Source organism: Hemibagrus wyckioides, linkage group LG06 (assembly GCF_019097595.1).
Source record: "Hemibagrus wyckioides isolate EC202008001 linkage group LG06, SWU_Hwy_1.0, whole genome shotgun sequence".
NCBI lineage: Eukaryota > Metazoa > Chordata > Actinopteri > Siluriformes > Bagridae > Hemibagrus > Hemibagrus wyckioides.
In genome coordinates, this window is record NC_080715.1 from 40,487,859 (window position 1) to 40,515,649 (window position 27,791).

The 27,791-nt window shown below is 43.8% G+C and overlaps 1 protein-coding gene across 1 annotated transcript; it reads right to left on the reverse strand.

The window, feature by feature from the left end:
• Positions 1 to 17,081: 17,081 nt before the first annotated feature.
• LOC131353864 (cell adhesion molecule DSCAM-like) lies at positions 17,082 to 23,143 on the reverse strand. The gene is made up of 9 exons (XM_058390939.1): positions 22,810 to 23,143; positions 21,248 to 21,565; positions 20,886 to 20,975; positions 20,745 to 20,788; positions 18,937 to 19,134; positions 18,292 to 18,852; positions 18,150 to 18,203; positions 17,929 to 18,045; positions 17,082 to 17,844 (listed from the first exon to the last, which is right to left on the reverse strand). Exons 1-5 carry the CDS (start codon positions 23,141 to 23,143, stop codon positions 19,081 to 19,083), a joined length of 840 nt encoding a protein of 279 aa, XP_058246922.1. The 3' UTR covers positions 17,082 to 17,844; positions 17,929 to 18,045; positions 18,150 to 18,203; positions 18,292 to 18,852; positions 18,937 to 19,080.
• Between the last annotated feature and the right edge of the window lie 4,648 nt (positions 23,144 to 27,791).

Below are 27,791 nucleotides of genomic sequence, written 5' to 3' on the forward strand. Positions count from 1 at the left end.
GGTCAGAGCAATGCGAGGCCGTGTTTCTGACATTAAAACAGAAGCTTACCACCGCTCCTGTACTAACTTATGCAGACTTCACGCAACCGTTCATTTTGAAGGTTGATGCCAGCCATACAGGACTGGGAGCAGTGCTTGCTCAGGAGGCTGACGGTAAGGTCAGACCTATTGCTTATGCTAGCTGTAGTCTTCGGCCAGCCGAGTGCAGTACTGCCACCTATAGCTCTATGCGTCTGGAGTTTCTGGCTCTTAAGTGGGCCATGGCCGAAAAATTCTGTGAGTACTTGTTGGGGCACAAGTGCATTGTACACACCGATAATAACCCACTGAGTCATTTGGCTACAGCCAAGCTTGGGGCTACTGAGCAGAGGTGGGCAGCTGAATTGGCTCCTTTCGATTTTGTGGTTCATTATAGGCCAGTAAAAACTAACCAAAATGCAGACGCACTGTCACGGTTACATTCTGGTGAGGAGAGCAGTTCCTTGGGAGTGGTAGTCCCCGAGTTGCTGAGGCGAGCAGTTGCTGTAGAACCAGCTCAGGCATCCACAGTAAGGTCTATGCAGGCTTGGTTGAGTCGTTCTGTGCCTGATCTTATGGTATTGCAGGAGAGAGATCCAGACATAAGGGAAGCCCTAAGGTTCTGGCAGCGTGGACAACGTCCAGTGCCACACGAGCGGCAATCTCTGTCTAAGTCGGTGGTTATGCTCCTCAGGCAGTGGGATTGGTTGGTAGAGCACGAGGGCCTGTTGTATCGCAGGGTACTTTGTCCTGATGGTGGTGAAGTGGTGCTCCAGTTAGTGCTGCCAGCAACTTTACAGTCTGAGGTACTGACCCAGTTACATCAGAACCATGGACACCAAGGTACAGAATGTACCCTTGAGTTGGTCTGTCAGTGGTGCTATTGGCCAGGTATGTCAGCTGATGTTGCCTGCCGGATTCAGGCATGTGAGCGGTGTCAACAAGCTAAAGATGTGGCACCAGTTGCCCGCAGTTATATGGGGCATTTGTTGGCCTCTCACCCAAATGAGATAGTGGCCATTGATTTCACCCTGTTGGAGCTGTCCCAGTCTGGGCAGGAGAATGTATTAGTGATGACTGATGTGTTTAGTAAATTTACAGTGGTAGTACCCACTAGGGATCAGCGGATCGAGACTGTAGCCCGTGTTTTGGTGGAGGAATGGTTCTTCAAGTTTGGTATCCCTGGGAGGATTCATTCCGACCAGGGCCATAACTTCGAGTCCAATTTGATACAGCAGGTGTGTAGCCTCTATCAGGTGGGTAAGTCCCGTAGCACTCCCTACCACCCGGCTGGTAATGGTCAATGTGAGAGGTTCAATCGGACCCTGCACAATTTGCTTCGAACTTTGCCCACTGGAAGAAAGAGAGACTGGGTGTCTTGCCTAACGCAGGTGGTGTTTTGTTATAATACAACTGTACATCAGGCCACCGGTGAGTCTCCCTTCTTTTTGATGTTTGGGCAAGAACCAAGGTTGCCCATAGATTTCCTGCTGGGTCAAGTCCAAGAGCCTGTGGCAGGTACAGTCCATCAATGGATTGTTGAACATCAGGCACGATTACAGGTTGCTATAGAGGGTGCTCGAGAACGGTTACAGGTGACTGCCAGTCGTCGACATGATCAGCGTGTGAGGGAGTTACCATTAAGAGAGGGTCAATTGGTCTACCTATGAGACTATGGGGCTCAGGGTCGCCACAAGATCCAGGATCTGTGGAATTCCACGGTACATCAGGTGGTTAAAGCTCCTCAGCTTGGTGGCTTGGTGTATACAGTGGCCACAGTGGATGACCTGGGTAAGGTTCGTCATGTACATCATACGGCCTTGAAGCCTTGAGTCCAGGGAAAGGCAGTATTAGGGAATAAACCAGAGATACAAATGAGCTTGTCAGAATCACTAGGGAACGAGGTAGAACCAGAAGATGGGGATCTGGCCTATGCGGTGTCTGGGGCCCTGTTAGTAGCTCAGGAAGGTACCATTGGGGGTAGGCTTCCCTCAGAGTCAGTAGAGGCAGTGTCTTTGGAGGATACTGAGCAGGCATCCCCAAGGGAAGGTAGCAGTAGTGATCCAGGTCTGTTACCAGCAGTCATAACTACTCCTGTAAGTCCCGTTAATTCAGTTGGTGTGGCCCCGCATCGAACCAGCCGAGTAGGGGCAGGTCAACATTCTAATGTGCATCATTTACCACGATCGGTAGGGAGCAGAGCCACCAGAGCTCCTGGTTCCCCAGTGCTAGAGTCCAATGCTGTGCTGGCTCTGTTTAGGCCTTGGGATTAGAGTGTCGGGGTGAACTCATGTAACAACTGTATTGTTTCATCGTCGGGACGACGATGACAAAAGGGGGTGTAAATTGTAGCAGTACTGTCACTTTAAGAGTGATCAGGCTGGGACTTGATTGGGCTTTTCATCCGAGGGTATAAAATGAGCAGTAGTGACATCATTGGAAGCACCCCTACCTAGCATTGCCTCATTTCCGGAGTTCCGTGTGAATGCCTGTGAGGTAAGAGCTGTTACATCCACATGGTGAACTAGTTATGCCGCATTATTCAAGACTGCTTTATTTTTAGTGTGGAGTGAGGAGCGGAACTGGAAGCTTGTATTCATCACTAGAGGGAATCCTTGTGTGGGTTAAACTGATGATTATCAGGTACGTTACTATTCTTACTAAAGGGTTGTTTAAGTTCTTTCATTAGCAATCTTTAACTTGCCGGTATGTTTTGTAGCTATGCAGCTAATGGTTGGCTAAGCAACGGTGCAGCAGGCTTTTGGCTTTCATGTTCATGTGACCATCGGAGAGATTTGCTTCTGTGATCGCTTGTGTGACCATTAAAACCCCAGACTATTTTGTGAAAAGATTTACCTCATTGTTGTAACCGATCATCTGGACATCATGATCTTGGCTGGTGTGGTGCAGCTACTGGACCAAGCCATTGTCACAGTGGAATCTAGGACAGTTGCTGCTTGGTTTGCGTCTTGGGTTTGATGTAATCCTTTTCTTCCGCTCTAGCTCGCAATGTTGGAGAACTGGGCAGCCCAATATTGATGGTTATTGTTTTATAATCCTCAAGGTTGAACGGCTGAAGGTACAGCGTTAAATCATAGCCGGAAGTGGCGTGTGTAGGTGTGTTTGGCTCACACACATGACGTCAACATTTTGTGTTGTTGTTTAAGTTTCTGCTTCGTTTTTTCTTTCCTTATTTTCTTGTGCCCGTTTTCTTATGTATTTCCCTTAAACTGTGCTGTTCCTGATTTGGTTTATTTTTTTACTGATGAGTGCATCTGCTTAATGTGTTCTGGGTTTCTGTTTGTATTACTCTACATCAGTTGCTCTTGTTTTTTGGTTTCCCTTATTTTTTTCTTTATTTCTTTTCATGATGTGTGCTGATAATTGTAAACCTTGTTTCCTTTTTGGTTTAGAGTGAATGGGGTGTGTGTGTGTGATTGTTTGAAACCTGCAATGTGCTATTTTTCCCTTCAGAGTTGGGGCAGCCAGAGATAGCCAGAGTGTGTGCCTTTTCCGCGTGTTGGTGGTGTATCTGGTGGCTGCAGTGCTCACACTGGTGTTGTGTACGTGCTGTGGTGTTGGGGTGCACATGAGTTTGGTGTTCTCTGGCTTGGGGAGGCCAGCATCCAATTCTGGAGAGGTAAAATTGGTGATTGTTTGGTTATTTTATGTATACTGCTTTTATCTGCTAATTTAAATAAAAATTTGTGTGGTCAACTCTGGTCTGATACCTGACTCAACCATAACTAAACCTGTGTGTCTGGTGAACTTAAGCAGAGGCTGAGTCCCTGGTAATAGGCCCCCGTGGTGGAGTAGTTGGTTATTTTGAGTCATGAGTCAAATGTAAGCGTAGGGAGCAAGGGTGGTGTTATCTAAGCCTAGACCACATTACGTGCCGCCACATAAGCAAGAAAAGCTCAGGTCATGCAGCTAAAATCATGGGGAAGTGAATGATAAATTCATTCAGCACACACTGACCAACTGCTGCACCGTGTCTCATCATAATGAACACACTCTATAGATCACATTCACACCCTCACAATTAAAACAGGAAGTGCAAAATTAACAGTATGGCCTTGACCACATAGAAGTGAGAAGTCACTCATTTCTTTTGAGTCTGTGTTCTGAATGCTTATTAATCATCTGCTCATCTAATGCTTTTAAATTAATCAACTATTATAACTTTTAATGCATCCAATAAAAGCAGTGTGATTTTACATTTTTCTTTGTAAGCTTGCATTTTGTCTGTTATATTTTGCATGGGTTTTTACATGACGTAGTCACAGGTGGCAGCAGTCTACTGTATTAATAATCTGACCATCTAGTGGCCATTCAGCATTAGCGCACCAAAAAAAAATGATATGTGTGATATGATATATCTATGATATAGATGATTGATTGATTTGTAGTTTTTTTTAGCAGACTTTTCACTTAAAACAAATTATAAATGTCTATAATTTTAATGTTTTACCTTAAAACTGTGTGTCATTACACAAGGAAAGAGAGCATCCATTGCAAAGAACTGGATAAAAAAATAGTAGAGCACACAGTCTTCAGTTTTAAGTGCAGTGTACAATAAGGAGTTGAATAAGGAGGTAAACAGTATATGGGAGGGATATTAAACTCATGTAATGATGACTCTGGACATCTCTCCTTCCTACCAGCAGAAGTCACACACACCAGAGTATTAGTGTAACCTCAGCCCTTCGCTTACTTTTCAAGAGCTTTATCCTGGTCTAGGTTGTGGTGGATATGAATTTTCTCCCAGGAAAAGGTGGAAATACACCCTGATTGAGAGGCTGGTCCATCACAGGTTGCTATATGATTTATGGATATCATAGGTTGCTATAAGAGTACAAGATGGTGCCGGTGAGGTCGACTGCTGTCACGACTGCTCCTACAACTTTTTCTTTGTTTTTGAGTTTTAAACAAAGTTTCAGTACAGTAATACCGGCTAATTCTCCATCATGGAGTACATTCGTTACAACAGAGATACTCTTATTTCTATTGGCATACAATGTACTCACAATTCGACATTTTTGACCCCGGATCCAAGCTGGCCGAGTGAGATCCTGAGGGAGAACAAAGGACCCGAAGCGGTGGCCCCGAGGGAAACGAGCCGGCGTCAGGAACAGGCTGAGAGCCCGTGCCCACCGCACACCTCTGCCTAGCATCCTGCTTGCCAACGTCCAGTCGCTGGAGAACAAGCTTGATGACCTCAGGGCCAGGGTAAAGTTCCAGAGAGACATTCGGGACTGCAATCTCCTCTGCTTCAACAAGACATGGCTGAACCCAGCGGTGCTGGACCACGCCATCCAGCCGGCCGAGTTCTTCTCGGTCCACTTCATGGACAGAACACTGGAGTCAGGGAAGTTGAGAGGAGGCGGCGTGTGTTTAATGGTGAACAGCAGCTGGTGCGACAGTGCAAGCATTGTTCCTCTCACACGCTCCTGCACACCCAACCTGGAACTATTGACCATCAAATGTTGTCCTTTTTATCTTCCTCGGGAGTTTACATCGGTCATAGTCAGTGCCGTTTATATTCCGCCTCAGGCGGACACAGACACTGCTTTATGCGAGCTGCATGAAGCACTCACTCAGCACCAGACGCAACACCGGGATGCTGTGCTTATTGTGGCAGGGGACTTTAATAGTGCCAACCTCAAACACACAGCGCCAAACTTTTACCAGCACATCAGCTGCCCCACCAGGGGCGAAAGGACACTAGACCACTGCTACACTACAGTCAAAGACGGCTACAAGGCACAATCTCGCCCACCGTTTGGGAAATCCGACCACGCCACCATCTTCCTCATGCCAAAATATAAACAAAGGCTCTAGCAGGAAGTTCCGGCTCGGAGGGAGGTCTTACGCTGGACGGACCAATCGATGGACGCTCTGCAGGACGCTCTGGAGGACGCAGACTGGGACATGTTCCGGCACAGCTCTGATGACGTCAACATGTTTACGGAAGCAGTTGTGGGATTCATTGGGAAACTAGCGGATGACACAGTTCACAAGACTATCATCAAGACTTTCCCCAATCAGAAGCCGTGGGTGGATAAATCTGTCCATGATGCTCTGAGATCCTGCTCCACTGCGTACAACACGGGGCTCACCAGTGGAAACATGGAGGAGTATAAAGCTGCATCCCACAGCGTGCGCAGAGTGGTGAAGGAGGCGAAGCAGCGCTATGGACAGAAACTAGAGTCACAATTTCAACAGAGTGGCTCTAGGAGTCTGTGGCAGGGACTAAGGACTATGACAGACTACAAAACACCATCTTCCAGATCAGTGAATGCAGAAGAGCTAAACACCTTTTATGCTCGCTTCGAGGCTGCAGCTCTGAGCGTTAACGGCGTTAGCAGTGCTAACAGCACTATAGGCAGCACACACGAGGAGCATGCCGGAGAGGACTGCGTGTTCATCATCTCGGAGCACGACGTGAGAAAGGCATTCAGGAGAGTGAACACCAGGAAGGCAGCAGGACCAGATGGCATCACGGGTCAGGTCCTGAAGGCCTGTGCTGACCAGCTTGCTCCTGTGTTCACTGAGATTTTCAACCTCTCCCTGGAACAGTCTACAATCCCGACGTGCTTCAAATGGTCCACCATTGTTCCTGTCCCCAAGAAACCCCAGCCCGCCTGCCTGAATGACTACCGTCCAGTGGCCCTGACCTCAGTGGTGATGAAGTGCTTCGAAAGACTCATTAGAGACTTCACCACTTCTTCCCTACCCAACACCTCTGACCCGCTACAGTTTGCGTACTGTCCCAACCGATCTACAGAGGATGCCATCGCACACGTCCATCATGCAGCCCTGAGCCATCTGGACAGCAGAAGGGGGAATTATGTCAAAATGTTGTTTGTCGACTACAGTTCAGCGTTTAACACCATAATTCCCTCCATACTCACCACTAAGCTGGAGATCCTGGGCCTTAGACCATCCCTGTGTCGGTGGATCTCCAACTTCCTGCGAGACAGACCTCAGGCAGTACGGGTGGGCAACCATGTCTCACTCTCACTCACCCTCAGCACTGGTGCCCCCCAGGGTTCTGTTCTGAGCCCCCTGCTGTACTCTCTGTACACCTTTGACTGTGTGGCCACTTCCAGCTCCACCAACATCGTGAAGTTTGCGGATGATACTGTGGTGGTGGGCCTGATCTCCAATAACGACAAGATGGCCTACCTAGAGGAGATAAAATACCTGGAGACATGGTGCCAGGTCAACAATCTCCTCCTGAACGTCAGCAAGACTAAGGAGCTGATAGTGGACTTTAGCACAAAGCAGGAGAGGAATTACCAGCCCCTCACCATCAACGGGACCCCAGTGGAGAGAGTGGACAGTTTCTGTTACCTAGGTGTCTACATCACGCAGGACCTGACATGGTCCTGTCACGTTAACACTCTGGTGAAGAAGGCCCGGCAGCGTCTTTATCATCTCAGTTGCCTGAAGGACTTTAAACTGCCCTCAAAGGTGCTAAAGACATTCTACACCTGCACCATTGAGAGCATCCTGACGGGAAGTATCACTGCCTGGTTTGGGAACAGCACCAAACAGGACAGGCAAGCTCTCCAGAGGGTGGTGCAATCAGCCGAGCGCACCATCCGCACCAAGCTTCCTGACCTGGACACCATATACAGCAAGCGGTGCTGGACCAAAGCCAGCAAGATTATGAAGGACCTCAGCCATCCCAACAATGGACTCTTCTCTCTGTTGAGGTCAGGGAAACGTTTCCGTTCCTTGAAGGCGAACACAGAGAGAATGAGGAGGAGCTTCTTCCCGCAGGCCATTCGGGCCCTCAACCAGTACACCTAGGATCTGGACTCTCTGGTCTTATCCCCACACAACATAACATAACATTCTACCTCAGCTGATTGTTGCACATGCTAATATTGCACTACTCTGTACACACAATAACACTCACTGTACATCTTCTCTCTACATCTTTGTGTGTGCACTGCACTGTCACTTTACTCCCTGTTAAACTGGACATTATATTTTGCCTCATATACACTTCTACAATATATTTATATATTTATCTTACATTTGCACACTGTACATACTATACTCTTTTGCAACACCATTTCAATGTTGACTTTAGCAGACCATTTTATCTACATATATTCATATACTGTATCTTCTGTACATTATAGAGTCTACACATATATATTTATATTGTTTAATTTTTCACATATACTATACATATACTATATTGTACTATACATATTTATATATATATATATATATATATATATATATATATATATATATATATATATATACATATATATTTTTTGTTTTTGCTTTTATACTTTTTATATATTTTTTTCACTTTTATATTTGTTACACATTTTCTTTTACACATTTTTCTGTTACACATTTTCTTTTTTACTCTTTTCTCTTTCATGTAAGACAGTCGTAAAAAGCATTTCACCACATGTCTTACTATGTATGATTTCGTATGTGACAAATTAAATTTGAATTTGAATCTGAATTTTATTTAGAGTCACCAATCCATCTAGCAGCATGTTTTTGGACAGTGAGGAGAAGTGGAAACCCACACAGAGACAAAAGATCATGGGAAACTTCATAAAGATAGTAATATGAGCTCAAGATCAATCCATAGAGCCTGAAGGGTCTGGAATACTGAGCTTCAACATTTAAAAGTGGAAAAGCTTTAATTGAGAATGCTAGAGGAAAATATGCTGAGCAAAAGTTCTTTCAGGTAACAGGTGAGATGAGAGCAGCTCCATGACTGAGGGACGTGGAGGAAGGTTTTGGGAAATGGACCAGGCATATAGCTGTGCAGGAGAACATGGACTTCACTGATGAATCTGATCAATGGTAGAAAATTTGTTTACCAAAGGAACAAGAACACTACAATTTTTTTTAAGAAATTATACAATGTGTCTAGTTTTTAATGATGTTAATATTGTGACAGTGAAGCAGGCATCAAAAGCATGTGAGCATCAGATACAAACTTGAAGCACTTTAACAAAACCTGGTAAACAGCTTCAGTAAACCAGCAGATACTTAGCTACTTTAAAGTTGTGTAAACTCACAATGCATGATTGAGTATAACAGAACCTTGGTTAAACAATACATGAGTGGCATGTATAGTCCTTCTGTGCAAGTCCTTACTCCTGGAGCCCCAAAAATGAAAAACAGTCCAGCAAAAAAAGGAAGAAGAAAAAATACCCACTGCCAACCTTAAACACAGAAGAGATTATACTAACCACCTTTCGTCAAAGTGTATTTTGACAGTTCTAGGTGAAAGTTCATCCAATCAGAACACATTGTGACAGGCAGTCCCACCCCCCTGTCATCCAATCAGAACGTGTTGTGACAGGAAGTCCCACCCCCCCTGTGACCAATGAGATTCTTCTATTTTCCAGATATCCCGCCCCACTTCCCCCTCCCAATTTTTTGAATATCCGTTCATGCGCGCCAGGGTTCCGTTCGTGCGCTTCAGGGTGTGTGCAAAAGTTTTCGGACAGTGCGCGAGGACGGCTGCGGGAATGCGAGGCCGAAAGTATTCGGACAGTGCGCGAGGCCAGCCGTGGGAATGTGAGGTGAAAAGTTTTCGGACAGTGCACGAGGGTGCGTTTCATGCGGCCGTGTCTTGAACTTATGGTGTGATTTTAAACATTTTATTAATAACCTTTATTTTTTTATTTGTGAAACGTAAATGGTTATATGCAAAAAGAGGATTAATGGCATATCATGGGAGTTCTACTATCAACAAGACCCTTATATCGATTTTTCAAGATTCTGGCAAAGAGGGTCCGTGGAAAAGCAACGCGTGTCTTCGTCGTACTCAGGCACCACCGTCGGATCCGTTGTGCGAGGAATGGCCTTTGGATTCCGGGGGCTGATGGGGTTATGTGTTTAGATACGAAATAGGGGAATTGCAGCTTTATCAGTTGAAGTGTGGAGAGACAGTCCCGAGGCATCCAGCTTCGTTATCCTCTAACGACTGGGGTGTGTTAAAGAAGGTCTTCCTTGAGAATTTTGATGAGGATGAAGGAAAATGGAGAGGCAGCGGGAGGTTCTCTCTCCCGGAGACTTTTCCCGGTACCTCGGAGGTTTCAGAACGAAAAGTCAAGTTTATGGCTATCTGGTTGAGTAGAGCTTCAGGCACCCCGCACTGGTTCTTCAGGGCTAGTTACTGCATGGAGAGAGAAGGGGTATGTGAAAAACCCTGAGAGTACTTTGTCCTGGATCTTTTCAGCTCGGACTGCGGTGTTTTTCATACGGTGTTGGACGTGCCACTTGTAACATGGAGGGAGAAGTTGATGGAGACTGAGTGTAAAATTACTTCACTCTTTCACAGCTGTCGTGAGTGGAACGAAGCCCTAGCCGTTGACAGAATGGACCATTGATGAACACATGCAACACGGATCGTATTACGAGAGGAGAAGGGGGGAAGGGGGGAAGGGGAAGGGGAAGTCTTCTTAGTATAAAAGAAGACTTGAACGAGAGAGGAGAAGAGTGAAAGAGAGAGATAGAAAGAGTAAAATGGACCCTGGCTGCGAGCGCGTGCTTAAGAGAATCAGGCCTACCCAGCTCATGCCGAAGGTGTCAGAAGATGTAGAGGAAGAGATGTTCGATCCTCCTTCATCTCCGGAGGACAGTTACGCCGTTCCTTTACCACCAACCCCTCCCGCGAACCCTCAGTCCTTGCAACAGCTTTCACCCTCTTGCTCCGAGAAATCCACCATCTCGGGGCATGAGGAGGTCGTCATCGTCTCCGGGCACGCCGACGAGGGTCCTGCAGGGATGGAGGTTCAGAACAGTCCTTCCAACAAGAATGCGTCCTGCGAATCGGATGACCTCGATGCCCCGCTCTCACACTGGTTGCAGAGGATCGAGTTTTTCAAATGTCTGGAATCAGCTGTGCTTCATTTACTCAACAGGACTCTGACATTGTACGCCAAAGAGAAATGCAACGGCTTTCGGATCAGACATCCTCAGATCATCATCAGACTGAACGTGCTGGGAGCGTCTCTTTTTGTGAAAAAAATGACCGTAGCCCCCGCCATGCAGCTGGGGCATGCCGCGGGCCTGATGAAAGCCAACGCTCTCTACCCCCTCTCACGCGTCATCGTGAAAACATACTCTGTATTGGCAAACTCTAGGATATGCAACCAGGAGAATCTATTTCTCGGAACCACTCCTAAATACATGGTTTTAGGTATGGTGCATCACGAAGCCTTCACAGGGAGAAGAGACCTGTCCCCTTTTAACTTTGTACATAACAATGTGGAATACTTGGCTCTGTGTCAGGACGGCCGACAGATCCCATCCAAGGCTTTCAAGCCGCAATTTAACAACAGACAATCCGTCAGAGAGTTTTACAACATGTTCATGTCTACCGGGAGACATCTTAAAGATTTACCTCTGTGTATTAACCGCAAGGATTTTAATGCCGGCTACGCTCTGTTTGCTCAACCCCGCCGACGACAACGACGCGTTGTCAGTCGTATCGAACGGTAATTTGAGACTGGAGATGAGATTCAGAGTGCCTCTACCAAACATGACCACTCTTATCATCTATGCTTGTTACGATTCTATTCTAGAAATAGACGCTAAAAGGCAAGTGCTGGTGGATTATTACTGAAACGTTAAGAAATCATGGATAATCTTCAGTTAGAGAGTCTTTTACGTCGTCTTCCAGGAAAAGTGTTTTGCGGCGTGTGGGCTTCCAACCACTTACCCTCTCTGAGCGCTTCCTTCACATGTCCCACGTATTTCATGGTCAACACGCATCCTTCTCACATGCCCGGGGAACACTGGCTGGATTTAACCCTGGAAAAAGATGGGGAAGCTACCTTTTTCGACTCTTACTGATCATCTCCTGAATTCTGGTACTTCCCCTCGACCATCCTGGAGTTTTTGGAAAAACGCTCCGAAAACATCAAGTATCACACAGGACAATTGCAACATCGACTGTCGACTGTATGCGGTCAGCAATACGTCTATTATCTTTACCACCGAGTCAGAGGCTTATCTTTCTAACAAGTATTGTCTCTGTACGACGAGGATGTTGTAAAAAACGATATTATGGTGCGTGATTTTGTGAAAAAATGTGGGGTTAAAAATAAAAGAGGGGGGCAGCGTTGTTGTTCTTTATCGACTTATGAAAACGTGAAAATGACAGACTGTACGCATAATGATTCGTCTAATAAACCTCTTTATTGTTGAAATAATTGTCTCTGTCTATTATTATTGTGAATACTCGATCCACTGAGGGGACAGAATGATTCGTTTTCTGCTCCTGAGCTTCTTAGAAGTGCGAGGCTCCGAGGGCGTGATCCAAGGTATTGACCGCGAGCATGCGGGTTATTCACCGAAGATAAAGGGACGTTCAGTTCCGATAGAGTATTCAAAAATTGCGACCAACCGGTGGGAGGGGGTGATTTTTTTTCTTATAGGAGAGAGAAAGATGTTTGAATAAATCGATCATATGAGACCCTTTTGCCGTCTCACCTTTATAAACAAATTCCCCCTTCGAATTCCAACCCCTGCCGCTCTTCTTTAATTTCTCGACGATGTATCCGGCGTTCTTGCTATCCCAAGGAGGCAGGCTTTTCAAAACCTCATCCCCCGTACGGTTGAAATCTGCCCTATTGGTCACGCGCGCGCTTTGTGCGACCAACGGGGGGTCCCCCTCCTCCTCCTCCTCCTCCTCCTCTCCATCCACGTTTCTCCCCCGTAACATCAGAGTAATCCTACGCTCGTCTCATTGATCCTGCTTCAGCAACGTCAAATATCTCCACAGCAAAGCGTCGTATTTTTTTATTTTTTCATAAGAACTCAACCCTTGTTCGTTTAATACCTCCCTCATTTTTCCGTCCAAATCGTCTTCGGCCATTTCTCTGACCGTAGGTCGTGTCATACTGTTTAATTGACGGGGAGAGATGAGAAACATTTTCTGAGCTTTCTTCAGTCTTTTTTTTTTTTTTTTTAACTGTCTACTAGAAAGTCCTCTGATAAGATTCCCGATCAGAGGTATGACGGTCGAGAGCAAAGGTAAAAGAAACCCGCCCGTCTGTTTCTTCAGAACCCTGCGTTTGCTCTTTAAACAGGTTTTTTTCATCCGCCAACAGCCTGATAATTTTTCTCCACTTTTTGAGTTTTTTATATTGCGAAGGGGTTAAGGGGATGTTACCCTTGAGAAGGTTTAAAGAGATCTCGTACAACGTTCTGATAAAGTCGTGAGAGCAGTGTTCAAGAATGTCTTTACGTTTCCCGGGGCCGGCGTGGTACAGAGCGGTGAGCAAGGGAGCCTTCCTTTTTATACGAGATGACATGAGATGCCTTAGGTTTTTGGGACGTACACTGTTGATTTCTGATGAGGAAGCAGCCCGGTACTCAGCCTGTAGCGATCTGGACACATCGGGGTGAGGTCGACGATTAAATAGCCGTGAGGATCTCTCGTAGCATCTTCGAGGCTTTCCAGGAAATAACCATTTTGTGAGGGAAAGATCTGATGGGCTAATATGCTCGCCTGTAGTTTATCCCGAGGGTTTTTAAACATTACCAGATAATTACAGTTCAGGCTGATGGTACGGTTGTGCTTACCTCACTGAAACACGTTCTGAGTCAGCATCATGACGCTCATGTTTCTGTGATGTCTGTACTGAGTGAAAATTTTAACCACTTCAGGATGCTCGGACGCTTGAAAGATGACGTCGTCCAGAATGATCAAATGGTTTAAGTTGTGAGGAAACAGGCTTTCATCTTCGAAAGAATCAGGAAGCCCTTTGACAAATTTAATCTTTTTATTCATCTTTTGCAATTCATCGTACATAGGCTGGTAAGAAGTGTAGACCCACGCAATGTTTTCGGGGACTACGTTCATGACACTCTCACAATTTTCCAATACACTTTTCACAAAATAGGTTTTCCCACACCCGCTAGGGCCCGCTATCATACAAGAGAAAGGACAGACGAATCTGTGTTCGAAATCTGTTTCTTCTATAACATCGAGATGTGACATTTTATTTATTTGCTCCTCTATAAATTATATTCGGTTAATATCCGAACGGTAGAGTAGTACCGTCTGGAAAGAGTCATCTTTTGTCGTATACAACCTGAAGCTTTTTCTGAAATGACGAGTTTTTTAACGAGAAACCCATTTTATCACGAGTTATCCCCTGCTGAGGAATCTCGATAACCCCCGCCTCCCCGGAGATCCTTAAGTAATCCTCCACCAGATCTCTGACGCTGTCAAAGCTGACCCTCTCACAGCATTCTAGGGTCTGCGTGATGCCTTTGACGCGCATCACCACTTTTTTTTATCCTTCATCTGATAGGTGTAGGTCTTGGGCCCCGCGGACACAAACTCTTGTATGCTGTCCCCGTCCAATACGTCGGTCAGCTCGCCTAGGTAATTTCCCAATTCTAAAGGCATCTCCCCCTCCTTCACCACATAAATCAAACTGTCCGTGTCGGTGTACAGAACGCTCTCCCTCAACCTTTCCAGGTAGTCGTACATCTTGAGACGCGCGTACGCCATTGTGAACGCCACTATGAAGATGTTACTCATTTTACCCGGAGGCTGAACGCAACGCTCGCCGTATCTCAACCTGATCAACACTCTCCGATCATCCAGAATATCAAAATACTCGACCACATATTTACCGGAAAACAGATAGTTGAAAAACGTTTCAGGTTCCGAGACAATCTTGGTGCGGAGCAGATTGTCTCTCTGAGCAAACTTTCCCCAAAGGCTATTGAGACAGAGTTTAGCCACCTGTCTCTTGGCGGGATTCGCTTCTATCTTTTCGGGGTCTATACTCTCTGATGTACCTCTCTCTGCTGTCCCGATCCACAGCGTCGGGCGGATAACCAGAAGCTTCCTGCTTTCCTTTTAAAAACGCATGTACGTACCCGGTGAACACAGAGTCGCTGGCATGATCGTCGTGCGAGCAAGGGTCATTCTGCATGCAGGATTCTGCACACGTGCGACATAGAGGAAATATTAATTTACCGTTCTTGCTTTTGTACAGTAAAACGGGGAAAAAGAGACCACGAGGCAGGTAGACTGTGGCTCTGATAAGACCGAAGTAGTTTCTAGAGTCTCCAAAATCTTTGTATATGATCATAGGATGATCTAAAGGGTAAGTGCATATGCTGTTAATGTAAGGATACAGAGAGGTTACGTCTACGTACAACACCTTTTCCCTGGGCCCCGCCATGTGTCTCAGCTTAAGAGCGCTCGTTCGTCCTCCATAAAGAGCGCCACGAGGGGTCAGAGGCTCCGGAGGATTAAACGAACGGAGAAACTCTTTGACGTGCCCGCAAGATTTTTTCATCTCGATCCACTCGTGTTCTCTCATCACCGTCACGCGGACGTCATGTTCGGACTCTAGCGTCCTCATTCTCTCCTCGCTGCTCGTCCACAATTCGCCGAAACTGACGCCTCTCAACAGGCATGTCTCTGCCGGATTGAAACACAACGAGCAGCCGTGGTAAAAGCACCCGTGATATTCCCGCGCATATTTTTCCCTGTGATCGAACCAAACGGGTCCACCTGCATTTCTCTCTCTGAATTTGACACAGCCCTGGGAGAGTATGATCACATCGTTTTTACAATAACGCAGAGCTTCCTTCCTAAAGTTAAAAACGCTGTGCGTGGCCTCGGTGTACCATTCATGAAAATCCTGACATTCGCACTCCGACATGCACTCTACAGCATAATCGGAGGGGGGAGGGAAGGGTCCTACGTACTCGAGACGCTCCGCCGAGCTGAATTTATGAGGAAAATACCCCTTGCTCTGATCGGCAAAACCTAGGGCTTTTGGGAAATCGCTAAGACGCATGGGTAGGAAAGACAGAGAGTCTATAAATTTCAGCTCATAATGAGGGTCCTCAAAACTGAGGACTTTACTCCCCGTCATGAGAATACACCAAGGCGATAACCCCTCTTTCAGCATACCGCTCAAAACCAGATAGGCGTCGAACCCTTTGGCATTGTGAGCGATAAAAAAGTTACGTCTGTAGCGTTTGTTTCTGAAATGCATAAGAAAATGTTTAACGCAGTCCCGACCGTAAAACCACCTCTCTTCACCTTTCAACGTTTTTGCATACACCAGAAAAGGAACGTGCACGCCTTTCTCATCGGCGAACGTTTCAAAGTCATAAAAAATCAAATCGGGACGGTCGGCGCTCATGGGGAGAGGACGGATGTAACACCTGTGATCGATTCCCGACTCCCTCGATAACCTCTCCCCGCAGATTTTACATTTCGCCTTAGCGCAACGATGACCGTTTCCTACACGAGCGTCTGATCCCACGTTGTAACACCTGCCGCATCTGGCGCATTTTTTAACGAGCTCGCAGAGACTGACTGTCCTCCCCGTTACAACGTTCCTCTTACCTTCTTTGTGACGGGTATAACACGCCAGGGAATGACACTTTCTAAGACAGTTGGTGCATTCTACAGGATCGTGCTCTTGCCTGGGGCACTCCCCGCCGTTGCATATATGACAATAACCTCGACAATAATGCATGTAGGAACAATCAAAACCCTTGTAACAATAATTACAGACGAAACGCGTGCCTATAAACGCTTTGAGGCTTTTTATCCCTTAATAATGGTTATCCTGTAAAAATAAAAACAAAGTTCGGGAGCGGTCGGGGAAATCTGTTTCGAAATGCGACTACCGATGTGTGAACTGTTACATTTTCCCCCTCTACGCTCATCTGCACCACATCCCCCCGTTCTACTATGGTTCTCACATCCTCGACTGATTCTCAAATGAGGCTGATCACGTTTTGATAAAACGTAGCGATATCCGGCACGTCTCCCGTCGGCGGGATCGATAACGTGTCTCATTTTTACGGCGTTAAAATTCTCGTGAGTCGTGACATTGATTTCTCTTTCATCGATTCTACGTCGCTCCTCGTCTTCACCCATACCGCATCCTCCTCCTCCCACCTGCACCTCTCTTTTATCCTCTTCCCCACCCTCTCCAACCCCTCCTCCCGCATGCATCTCTCTTTCGTCCTCTCCAGACCCTCCTCCTCCCACCCACATCTCTCTTTAAGCCTCTTCCCCACCCTCTCCTTCTCTCAATTCCATGGGAGAGAATTACGCAGTATACGCAGGAGGTATACAATAATACTGTTGTGTTTCGGAAGGGGCTTCTTCTTCCTCTCTCTCCCCCGCTTCCGTGTTTATAGAACGAATGGCGGCCTCGATTTCCATAAACGAATTATCGGATCTATTTAAACTGAGGATGACATTTTCTATCGCCTGTAGAGGATCTTGCCGAAACACGACAGTATTATTGTATACCTCCTGCCGTGCATCTATGCGAAAGGAGGGCGGGATAAGCCTTAGCCCTTCCACGCTTAACCTTAATTCGGCAAGGACCCTCTCTAATGTCTCATCCATTTTTTTATTTTTTAATGATATATGTATTTATTTTATATGTTTTATGTTTTTTTGTATGCTTTTTACTTTGAACGAGGGGCTAAATAAAATGTCACAACTCAGGGGTTAAATGGTTTTTTATTTTTTCATGCACAATTTTATTATATAATTACCCCCTATCTATAACCTTGCAATCACAATGTCAAAAATATATACCGAGGTGAACATACATTCAAAACATTTCACTCAAAACATTTCACTCAAAACCTTTTCACACGCGTTAGAAAACGTGGCACTGTAGTCACGAATAAGATCGCTAATCAAATCGCTCGTTATTTCGGCGAGACGCAATAATCCTCCATCACAATGCTGGCAGAGAGGCTGCGGAATTCTCAGCCGTCGGAACCGTTAGGGGCTCACTTCCCTGTTAGAGACGTCGCCTGAAAAAAAATCCCTATCAAAATCTTATACGTATAGGTGTATAAAGAAGAAATGTAATCTAAATATATATATAAACAACATACCGTTAAACCGTTGCTGAGGAAACCTGCGCTTAAACAGAGCTCTAACGGGACGTCCACGTTCTCTCCGTCGTCGCTCCACTTCCTGATTCAGTTTGGGGGTGTTCTCCGATTCAGTCTCTGATTGTTTTTAAAAATAAGGCTCGTATCACAAAAACGTATTCACACACTGTTTTTTTTAAAAAAAGAAGACTTGTATTTTCACACACATGCATAAAACACACCGTTAATCCCACGCCCCGCTTCCCTGGTCGAACACATGGGTGATTTGGCCGGGTCTGTATGGGGTTAGAAGAACGATTAACGACCCCTATACATACATATATATTTATGAAAAATAAATATCCAAGATAAAAAAAGACATACCTGTAAACAACCTTTTCACTATCGATGGGCTCTTACTGACGAATTTCAGCCCCTTCGCTCGCCGGGGCGCATCGCAGGCTTTTAAGATGGGCGTCACGCTCGTGACTCGCGGTTTCGGAGTCGGTAATATTTCGATCGTGGCTTCTCCGCTTCTCGGAGGAGCATGCTGAACACGTCGATCTCGTGAGATCGCTGGCAAAGTCCTCACGGGTGAAGCCCCTGTTAGAATTAAATCCAGATCCTCCACAAGGCTGACGTTCCCCGGCTCCCTGGAAAACTCATCAGGATTTATGAATTTAGGACTTACAATCTGGTGCGCGTAGGAAAAAAAGTTTTTTACCAGAGCTATATATAACAGATGGCAAAATACACAGAGAGAGAGATACGGTACCTGGTTCAGTCTGACTGAGGCTAATACCCTCTAGTTCTTCCGCGGTAACTTTATTAAAGATAAAAACATATTTAAAAAAGCACAGAAGAGTTCAAATTAAAGAGAAATGAATAGAAAAAGCTTACCCTGAAAGTCGGGTACCCTGTGAACGTCAGCTTGAACTTTTATAGCTGAGAATACATAAAGTGTTTATTGAAACAATGTTTTTTAAGAGAAAAGAAATGCCTTATAATTTCAACAAGTTTTTTTCTTACCATGAACCATCATGTTGACCCCCTGGATTTCTTCCTGGAAAATGTCGGAGCGTTTCCTTTCTTATATACCCAAAAGTTCTTGAGCATTTTTCCCCCCAAGACACCTGCCACAAGTTCTCGACCACATACATCTGTCGCTACATATCATCGTTTCAGAAGGTAGAAGAGTACCATCCGACACCAACACGCGGTCTGTGGCTGTGAGAATCAGAATGAATCCTGGTACTTGAATTAAAATATAATTTTCAGGTCGCAAAAGAGAGTATGAGGATATAATAAAATGTGATGCATGATTTAAAAATATTTTTTATTTTGCATATAACCGTTTACGTTTTACAAATAAAAAATAAAGGTTATTAATAAAAGATTTAAAATCACACCATAAGTTCAAGGCACCGTCCGAAAACTTTCGGCCTGACATTTGCACGGGGCGGTCCAAAGGGGGTGGGACTTCCTATCACTAAAATTCTCAAGGAAGACCTTCTTTAACACACCCCAGTCGTTAGAGGATAACGAAGCCGGACGCCTCGGGACCGTCACAATAAAGTGTGTCTCTCCACACTTCAACTGATAAAGCTGCAATTCCCCTATTTCGTATCTAAACACATAACCCCACCGGCCCCCGGAATCCAAAGGCCATTCCTCGCACAACGGATCCGACGGCGGTGTCTGAGTAAGACGAAGACACGCGTTGCTTTTCCACGGACCCTCTTTGCCAGAATCTTGAAAAATTGATATAAGGGTCTCATTGATAATAGAACTCCCGTGATACGCCATTAATCCTCTTTTTGCATATAACCGTTTACGTTTCACGAATAAAAAAATAAAGGTTATTAATAAAAATGTTTAAAATCACACCATAAGTTCAAGACACGGCCGCATGAAACGCACCCTCGTGCACTGTCTAGAAACTTTTCGCCTCGCATTCCTGCGGCCGGCCTCGCACACTGTCCGAATACTTTCGGCCTCGCATTCCCGCGGCCGTCTTCGCATACTGTCCGAAAACTTTTGCACACACCCTGAAGCGCATGAACGGAACCCTGGCGCGCATGAACGGATATTCAAAAAATTGGGAGGGGGAAGTGGGGTGGGATATCCGGAAAATAGAAGAATCTCATTGGTCACGGGGGGGCGGGACTTCCTGTCACAATGCGGTCTGATTGGATGACAGGGGGGCGGGACTTCCTGTCACAATGCGTTCTGATTGGATGAACTTTCACCTAGAACTGTCAAAATACACTTTGACGAAAGGTGGTTAGTATAATCTCTCACAGATCCCCAATTGTCTTCTGGAACTGGATTAAAAATCCACTCCAAAAGAAAAGATTAGAACCAACCATCCTCCAAACACAGATAATTCCTCACATGTCTTCCTGGTGGCTCCACCTTTTTATTTCAGTTGAAAGAAAGAATAATTGAAAGACTAATTCAACTAAATTTACCAAATTACAAAAGACACCGAACATCAATTAGGGTCCAAAACCAATTAAATTACAAACACACTTTTCCACAATATTTTACCCTATTTCACATTTATAAAATAATTTTTTTGCCATCTTAGACATAATATAGTGGTGTCACAACGTTAAAATCTAACCACACATATAGTATGATTTACCTAAAATACTATTAAGCATCAAAGGGAAAGCTCAAAGTCTGTACGGCCTGGAGAGAACAAACCATAAATAAGAAATAAAGCTACAGTATTTATAGAACTATTTATGCAAGACTAATTCTGAACAATACTCTTGATTAATTTATTGATGGATCACAGAAATCATCAGAAATCTTCTCTACTGCAGACTCACTCTTCCATCTCCATCACCTCTGCTGTAATGAACTGTACCAGGACCTGGAGAGTAAAATAACCCAGAAAAGCTCAGTTCATGCAGCTACAATTGTAGCAAAGTGGATGATAAATTTCCCACAACGCTTGAAAGTATTTGTACCTTTCTTTCTGGTGATGCAATAAACCACAGCCACGATAATGTGCAGAAAGATCACAGTCACCAGGGCAATGGGGATGTAGGGAAGAGGTTCTAAAGAGACATCACCAAAAGACAATCGGAATTCGGATCAGAACACAAACTCAGATAATCCATAATCATAAACACAAACACAGTCAATTGGCAGAACATAGAACAGAAACGCTTCATATCTGAATTTTACATTTTGTTTCTTATGCTATAATACACTTCTTATCATATTCTTAAGATTTGATAAATGTACACTACATCCTTTTATGAAGTAGTTCTTCACATAATAGTTAAACATATAATTTCCTTATACAGTCTACAGAGGGGTGTTTTACCTTTCACTGTGAGGTAGATGTATGTTTTCATTTCACTGATCTCACACCTGTACCATCCTCCATCCTCTACAGTCAGGTGTGATATGAGCAGAGAGAGATTTCCTGGAGGATGATCATGAACCAGCTGATATCTCTCTTTGTACTGATCACTCTCAGGAGATATCTGTACCCAATCATTTTTCTTTGCTGTGTCATTTTTCTCCCATGTGAATGTCTTAGGTTTGATGTGGAGGTCAGTGCAGGAGCAGGGCAGCAGTACTGAGCCTCCTGTGTATGCAGTGATCTCTTCTGTCTCTCTATTTCCTTTCAGTGTGCAGCCTGTATGAACACACCAGTTAATGATCTGTTAATGAGCAGATCACCATCTACAACAACTCTACAGAACTACAGATATCCTGTAACTCCACAACTCACTAATGTGCAAAATGTACTTACTTTCTAATATCCACAACTAACCAGTCAAAGAGAAAGACAATTGTACTTGACTTTTAAACACTTCTTACAGAGCAACACACTGCATCCTACACAACTACAGTCAAATTATTTAGCAGTATGATGGCAAGCACACAGCACACAGCTACAGCTAGGGCTGTGCAAAAGATTGAAGTTGGATCGCGATTCACATTCAGGTTGGTCTCGATGATAAGCTAAGGGCATTTTTTATTCGATATGGACAGGTCTAGCAGCCAGACCCTGCAGCGGAAACAGGGAAGGCTGAGCACTGCCGTGTGTTTACAGTTACCGCCCACTTGTTGATACAGCGTGAGAGGAGGCAGCGTTAGCCAGCCAGTTCGCTTCACTAAAAAGGACTAAAAGGAGAACAAGATGAGTGAGGCTGGGGATATTCGAAGTGATGATGAACATGGGAGCGAACTCATTTTACCCTCTCAAGGCAGTGGCATTGTTGATAAAACTTCCCAGTCTACTTCAGTAGTATGGAAATGGTTTGGTTATTTGAAAACGGACATGGATCAGATCAAACCAGTCTGTAAAATATGCCAATGGTCAGTGTTAACAAAGACAGGTTATACAACCAACCTGTTTAATCACCTCAAAATATACCACCCTTATAAACACAAAGAGAGCATGAAAAACCGTGCTGTCTCTACCGCAGCTAACGCTACCTCCTTGTTTCCGTCTAACAGTGTGAGTGCTAACATTAGCTTTGCTAGCACTAGCAGTGCTTCACAACACCAGCAGTCAATAGTGTCGTCGTTTGCTGCCATCACACCTTATGATAAAAATTCAAAACGGGTGAAAAATATAACAAGCGCTGTTACGAGATCGACCAATATGGGGAAAAAAAATCATGATGAGACATTTTGCCAGATCGCCCAGCCCTAGGTACAGCCCTGTGTGTGAGTCAGGCAAAAAATGTTCAGAGGCTTGTGATGCAGGCAAAAACAGCAGAACAGCACAAAAAAATTCTTAGATTTATTAAATGAGATTATTGAGTGTCAGTTTAATAATTATATTAAGTATTATATTAAGTATAATTAAAATTTAACTGGAATTGAATTTGCCATTTACACTGAACATTTCTGAACAGAAGCTTATTTTACCTTTTACTGCGAGGTAGATGCGTGTTTTAATTTTGTTGTTGATCTCACACCTGTACCATCCTTCATCCTCTACAGTCAGGTGTGATATGAGTAGAGAGAGATTTCCTGGAGGATGATCATTAAAGAGCTGAACTCTGTCTGTGTAGCGATTTGTCTGGTCCTTTGGGAAGATTTCAGGATAAGAACCTTTTAAAAAGCTCCATCTGAAAGTATGTGGTTTGGCTTGTAGTTCAGAGCAGGAGCAGGGCAGAAGGACAGACTGTCCCACGTTTCCAGTCACATCCACTGTCTGTTGATTCAGTGTGCAACCTGGAGAATGAACAAACATCAACATATTGCATTGCTGTTACAACATCAGATTCATCTGTCATGAGATTATCACTGAAGTAGCATTGTGAATAAAAATGACTCATTTACCTTTAACAGTGAGTCTGATGTCTCTGTATTCACCCCCTTTAACACTACACCTGTAATCTCCTCCATCCTCTACAGTCAGGTGTGATATGAGAAGAGAGAGATTTCCTGAAGAGTGATCATTAACCAGCTGAAATCTCTCTTTGTACTGATCACTCTCAGGAGATATCTGTACCCAGTAATTTCTATTTGTGTTTTTCTCCCATGTGAATGTCTCAGGTTTGCTGTGAACTACAGACATCCTGTAACTCCACAACTCACCAATGTCCACAAGTTACTTGTGTTCACTAATCACAAGTATTGAAAACTGTAACTCTAATAGCCACAATAGGCTAGCAAAAGAAAGAAGTGCTATTTATTTATTAAAAGCTATTTTAAATGCTTCCAACAGAGCAACACATCTTACCATACACAACAACAGTCAAAATATTTTGCAATATTATGGCAACCTCACAGCACACAGAAAAATGTTTAGGCAAAAATGTTCAGAGGCTTGTGACACAGAAAATTAAAGCAGAAAAAAGCTAACCTTTCTTAAATTTATCAAAATAAAGAGATTACTGAGTGTCAGTTTGCATGTAAAGATCTCTCATCATTTGTCACACACATGGTCAAGTGTTAATCCACAGAACACAAACTACACAATGCTCACATGCACATGTTACTCTGAGGCACTGAAACTCTGCATGTATTTTACTCTGAACAGAGAAACCCACTTCTATTTTAGTGACACACCACAAAAGAGACCAACTGCTGCTGCAGGAAGTGACAGTGTGAACACACCACATGGGTCAGCAGTTTAATGACGTCACCTACACATTCTGTGAAGAGTTTACACACACAGTGTTTAAAGAATCTTTGAAATGATTGGTAAAAAATCTTGTGATGTAACCACATATACAACGCTGTAAGAACCACGATGAGTAACAGCCAATGAGAGAGCGAGAGGAAGGTTTAGGGGAATGAGGAAGGAACAAGCAGAACAGTTATCATGATGGTATCAGATATCATCAAGATGACTCAGCATTCTACATGAACCCAGGTCATAGACAGCAACTAATAAAGTCCTGGCAGAAAGTTCTTACTTAATAAGTGTCAAGCAGATATGTTAATATTCCCATAATGAACATTTTCTAATGTTTACATTTCAATTTACATTCAGTTTAGCAGCACTTGTTCAGTGTGAATTTAATATTTTCATATCATAAGATTATTGCATGACTTTTTGCTTTAAAAGATAAATTTTTACATACAGTATTTCCTGAAAATATTAAATTAAACAGGAGAGAGAGAGAGAAAGAGAGAGAGAGAGAGAGAGAGAGAGAGAGAGAGAGAGAGATCAGCAGACTCACCTTCAGTGACATGAAGCTGTATAAGGAGGAGAAGAAAACACACCTGCATTCTTACTGAGGACCCAAACCAACACATTAATCCAAAGAGAGAATTAGAGCTAAACACACACTGACCAACTGCTGCACCGTGTCTCATCATAATGAACACACTCTATAGATCACATTCACACCCTCACAGTTAAAACAGGAAGTTCAAAGTTAGCAGTATGGCCTTCACCACTTAGAAGTGAGAAAGTCCTTCATGTCTTTTGCACAGCAAAACTGAGTCTATATTCTGATTCTTTATTAATCATCTCTTGTTGATAAACTAATCAACTATTATACATTAAACAAACCCAGGGTGATTTTGCATTTCTCCTTGTTAACATGCATTTTATTGTTCGTTATATTTTGTTATTTGAGTTTTTACATGACGTAGCATGGCAGCAGTCTCCTGTATTACTGATCTGACTCCATCTAGTGGCCTTTTAGCATTAGTTCACCAGAATAAAATTTATTATGATATAATTGTTTGATTAATTGATTGATTAACTTTTCATTCAGTTCCATCAGGTAACAGGTGATTTAATGGCAGGAGGTGGAGAAAGGTTTTGGGAAATGGACCAGGCATCCAGCTTTGCAGAGGAAGATGGACTCCACTGATGAATCTGATCAATGATAGAGAACGTTGCTTACAATCTGTGTCACACAGATGTATTTATTCTTTCTGATGAATACCTCAGTTCTGATAGCATTTACAATCTGGAACCAAGAACATTACAATATTTTGTGAAGTAATATAACACTAATCACTATCTTTGATAACTCTTTAAAATCCAAAACTGGCCATTCGAAGAAAAATAGGTTTTTAAACACTATTTTAAACACTTTCTACTGAGCAGCACACTGCATCATACACAACTACAGTCAAATCATGTTGCAGTATGGTGGCAAGCGCACAGCATACAGCTACAGCCCTGTGATTTCCTCACATGACGTTTCTACAGAACCGACCTGAACCGAACACTGGCTATGTTGCACATACGTCCAGGAGCCATTCAAAACTTTAAATGAGTGAAAAGCCAACCAAGGTGAGTTTACGAATGAAATTTTTTTTTTCAGTCAGTGAAAGCTGTTTTGAAAGAGTCAACCCACGGTACCAATGTTGCCTTCTTCATGTGTTCAGAAGCTAGGTGATTTTTCAGGTGTTTTTTGCTGAGAGATTGGTGGCGTGGGCGGTCTGTTCTATTTTTAGTCCAAGCTTGGTGGCATGACTTCCTGTAAGGATCCTTGAATGCTTGGCTTGGGGCACTTCATATTGGTAATATTGGTATTATTTTCGGGTGGCTGGAATGGATGATCAGCATTTACATTATTTCTTATTGGAAAATTAGTTTTGCAATACAAATTTTCACCTTAAGAACTTGCCTCCAGAATGAATGCCGGGGTTCCACTGTATGTACCTATTTATACCGCAATGATTTGCCAACTACTGCAATTGTTTATTAAAATAAATATTCGCGAGTGCAGGTGGAGAGCTGTGGGCTGCAACATATGCTGACAGAAAGAGGTCATACTTTTTATCCAATTATATTTACATTAACATTGTGGAACATCTGATACACATGTTAATTAACTGTTATTGAGCAATATAAGAGCAGACACTGAGCAATACAGGACCAACAGGACAGAAGAAAGAGCAGGAAACACAGGTGAATACACATCTTAATGCTAATTAATACATTAATTTTAGTTAACTTTAATTAATTTTTTTGTATTTATTTTAGAATTTTAATAAATCACTGAAGTCCCTGTCATATCTAGAATATATATTATATCTTTATCTATATTTGGACACCCCTCCAAATTATTGAATTCAGGTGTTGTTTTTCAGGGGTTGGTCTCAGCCCCTTAGTTCCAGTGAAAGGAACTCTTAATGCTTCAGTATATCAAGACATTTTGTACAATTTCATGCTCCCAACTTTGTGGGAAGAGTTTGGGGATGACCCCTTCCTGTTCCAACATGACTGCACACCAGTGACCAAAGCAAGGTCCATAAAGACATGGATGAGTGAGTTTGGTGTGGAGTAATTTGACTGGCCTCCTGACTTCAACCTGATAGAACACCTTTGGGGTGAATTAGAGCAGAGACTGTGAGCCAGGCCTTCTCATCCAAAATCAGTGCCTGACCTCACAAATGCGCTTCCAGTGGAATGGTCAAAAATCACACTCCTATATCTTGTGGAAAGCTTTCCCAGAAGAGTTGAAGCTGTTATAGCTGCAAAAGGCAGGCCAACTCCATATTACATTCCTGTTCATGTAAAGGCAGATGTCCCAGTTTTGGCCTGGTTTGCAGTCTCCGCTCTAATTCATCCCAAAGGTGTTCTATCAGGTTGTATCAGAAAAAACTGCTTTCACTCAACTCATACAGGAGTGGATTGTACATGTTAATGATGAAACACCTGCAGTAAGGTGTTTCACCTTACTGCAGGTAAGTCTTATTAACATTGTTGTTCTAGGATTCTTTACTGTAATTACAGACTGAAACACAAATGCAAAAGCTAATCTGAACCCTCAATTCAAATCAATACAAAGTTCTTCTGACTTCTTCAGAAACATTTCCATTATAGTGGGTGTGGTCTCTTCCAGGATGACCTTGCCCCCTTTCCTCAGGTCAAGAGAACTCATTGACAAGTTTGATTAGGATGAAAATGATATCACAATTAATCAACTCTACCAGCCACTGTTTCAGGTCCTACTAGAGCACACTATGGCTCTACTGATGAAACAGTGAGTCTTCAGTAAAGAAAATCAACAAACATGAACAGAACAGCAACTTATATAGATTAATAATGAACAACCTACAATACTGAGGAGATCTCCAGCTACTGACCTACACACCTGAATAACTCACTAGCTACTGACCTGTACACCTGAAATGACTTTCCAACCTACCAGCTAATGACATAGAAAGCTGATCAAATTGACCAACTATTGACCAATACCCCTGAAAAATTGCCCGAACAACTCATCATCCTCTGACCTAAACAACTAATCGTCAGGCCAGCTAGTTACGGGCACATGTGAACACAAGACTAACTACAGACCTGCACACCTGATCAGCTCTCCAGCTCAGACTTACACACTAAATAAGCAAGCGTTAGAGAGAGTTATGGCGTATATTTCATCAAACCGATTTTGACAGGTCTGACAGCCAATCAGAATCGTCCACGTCAC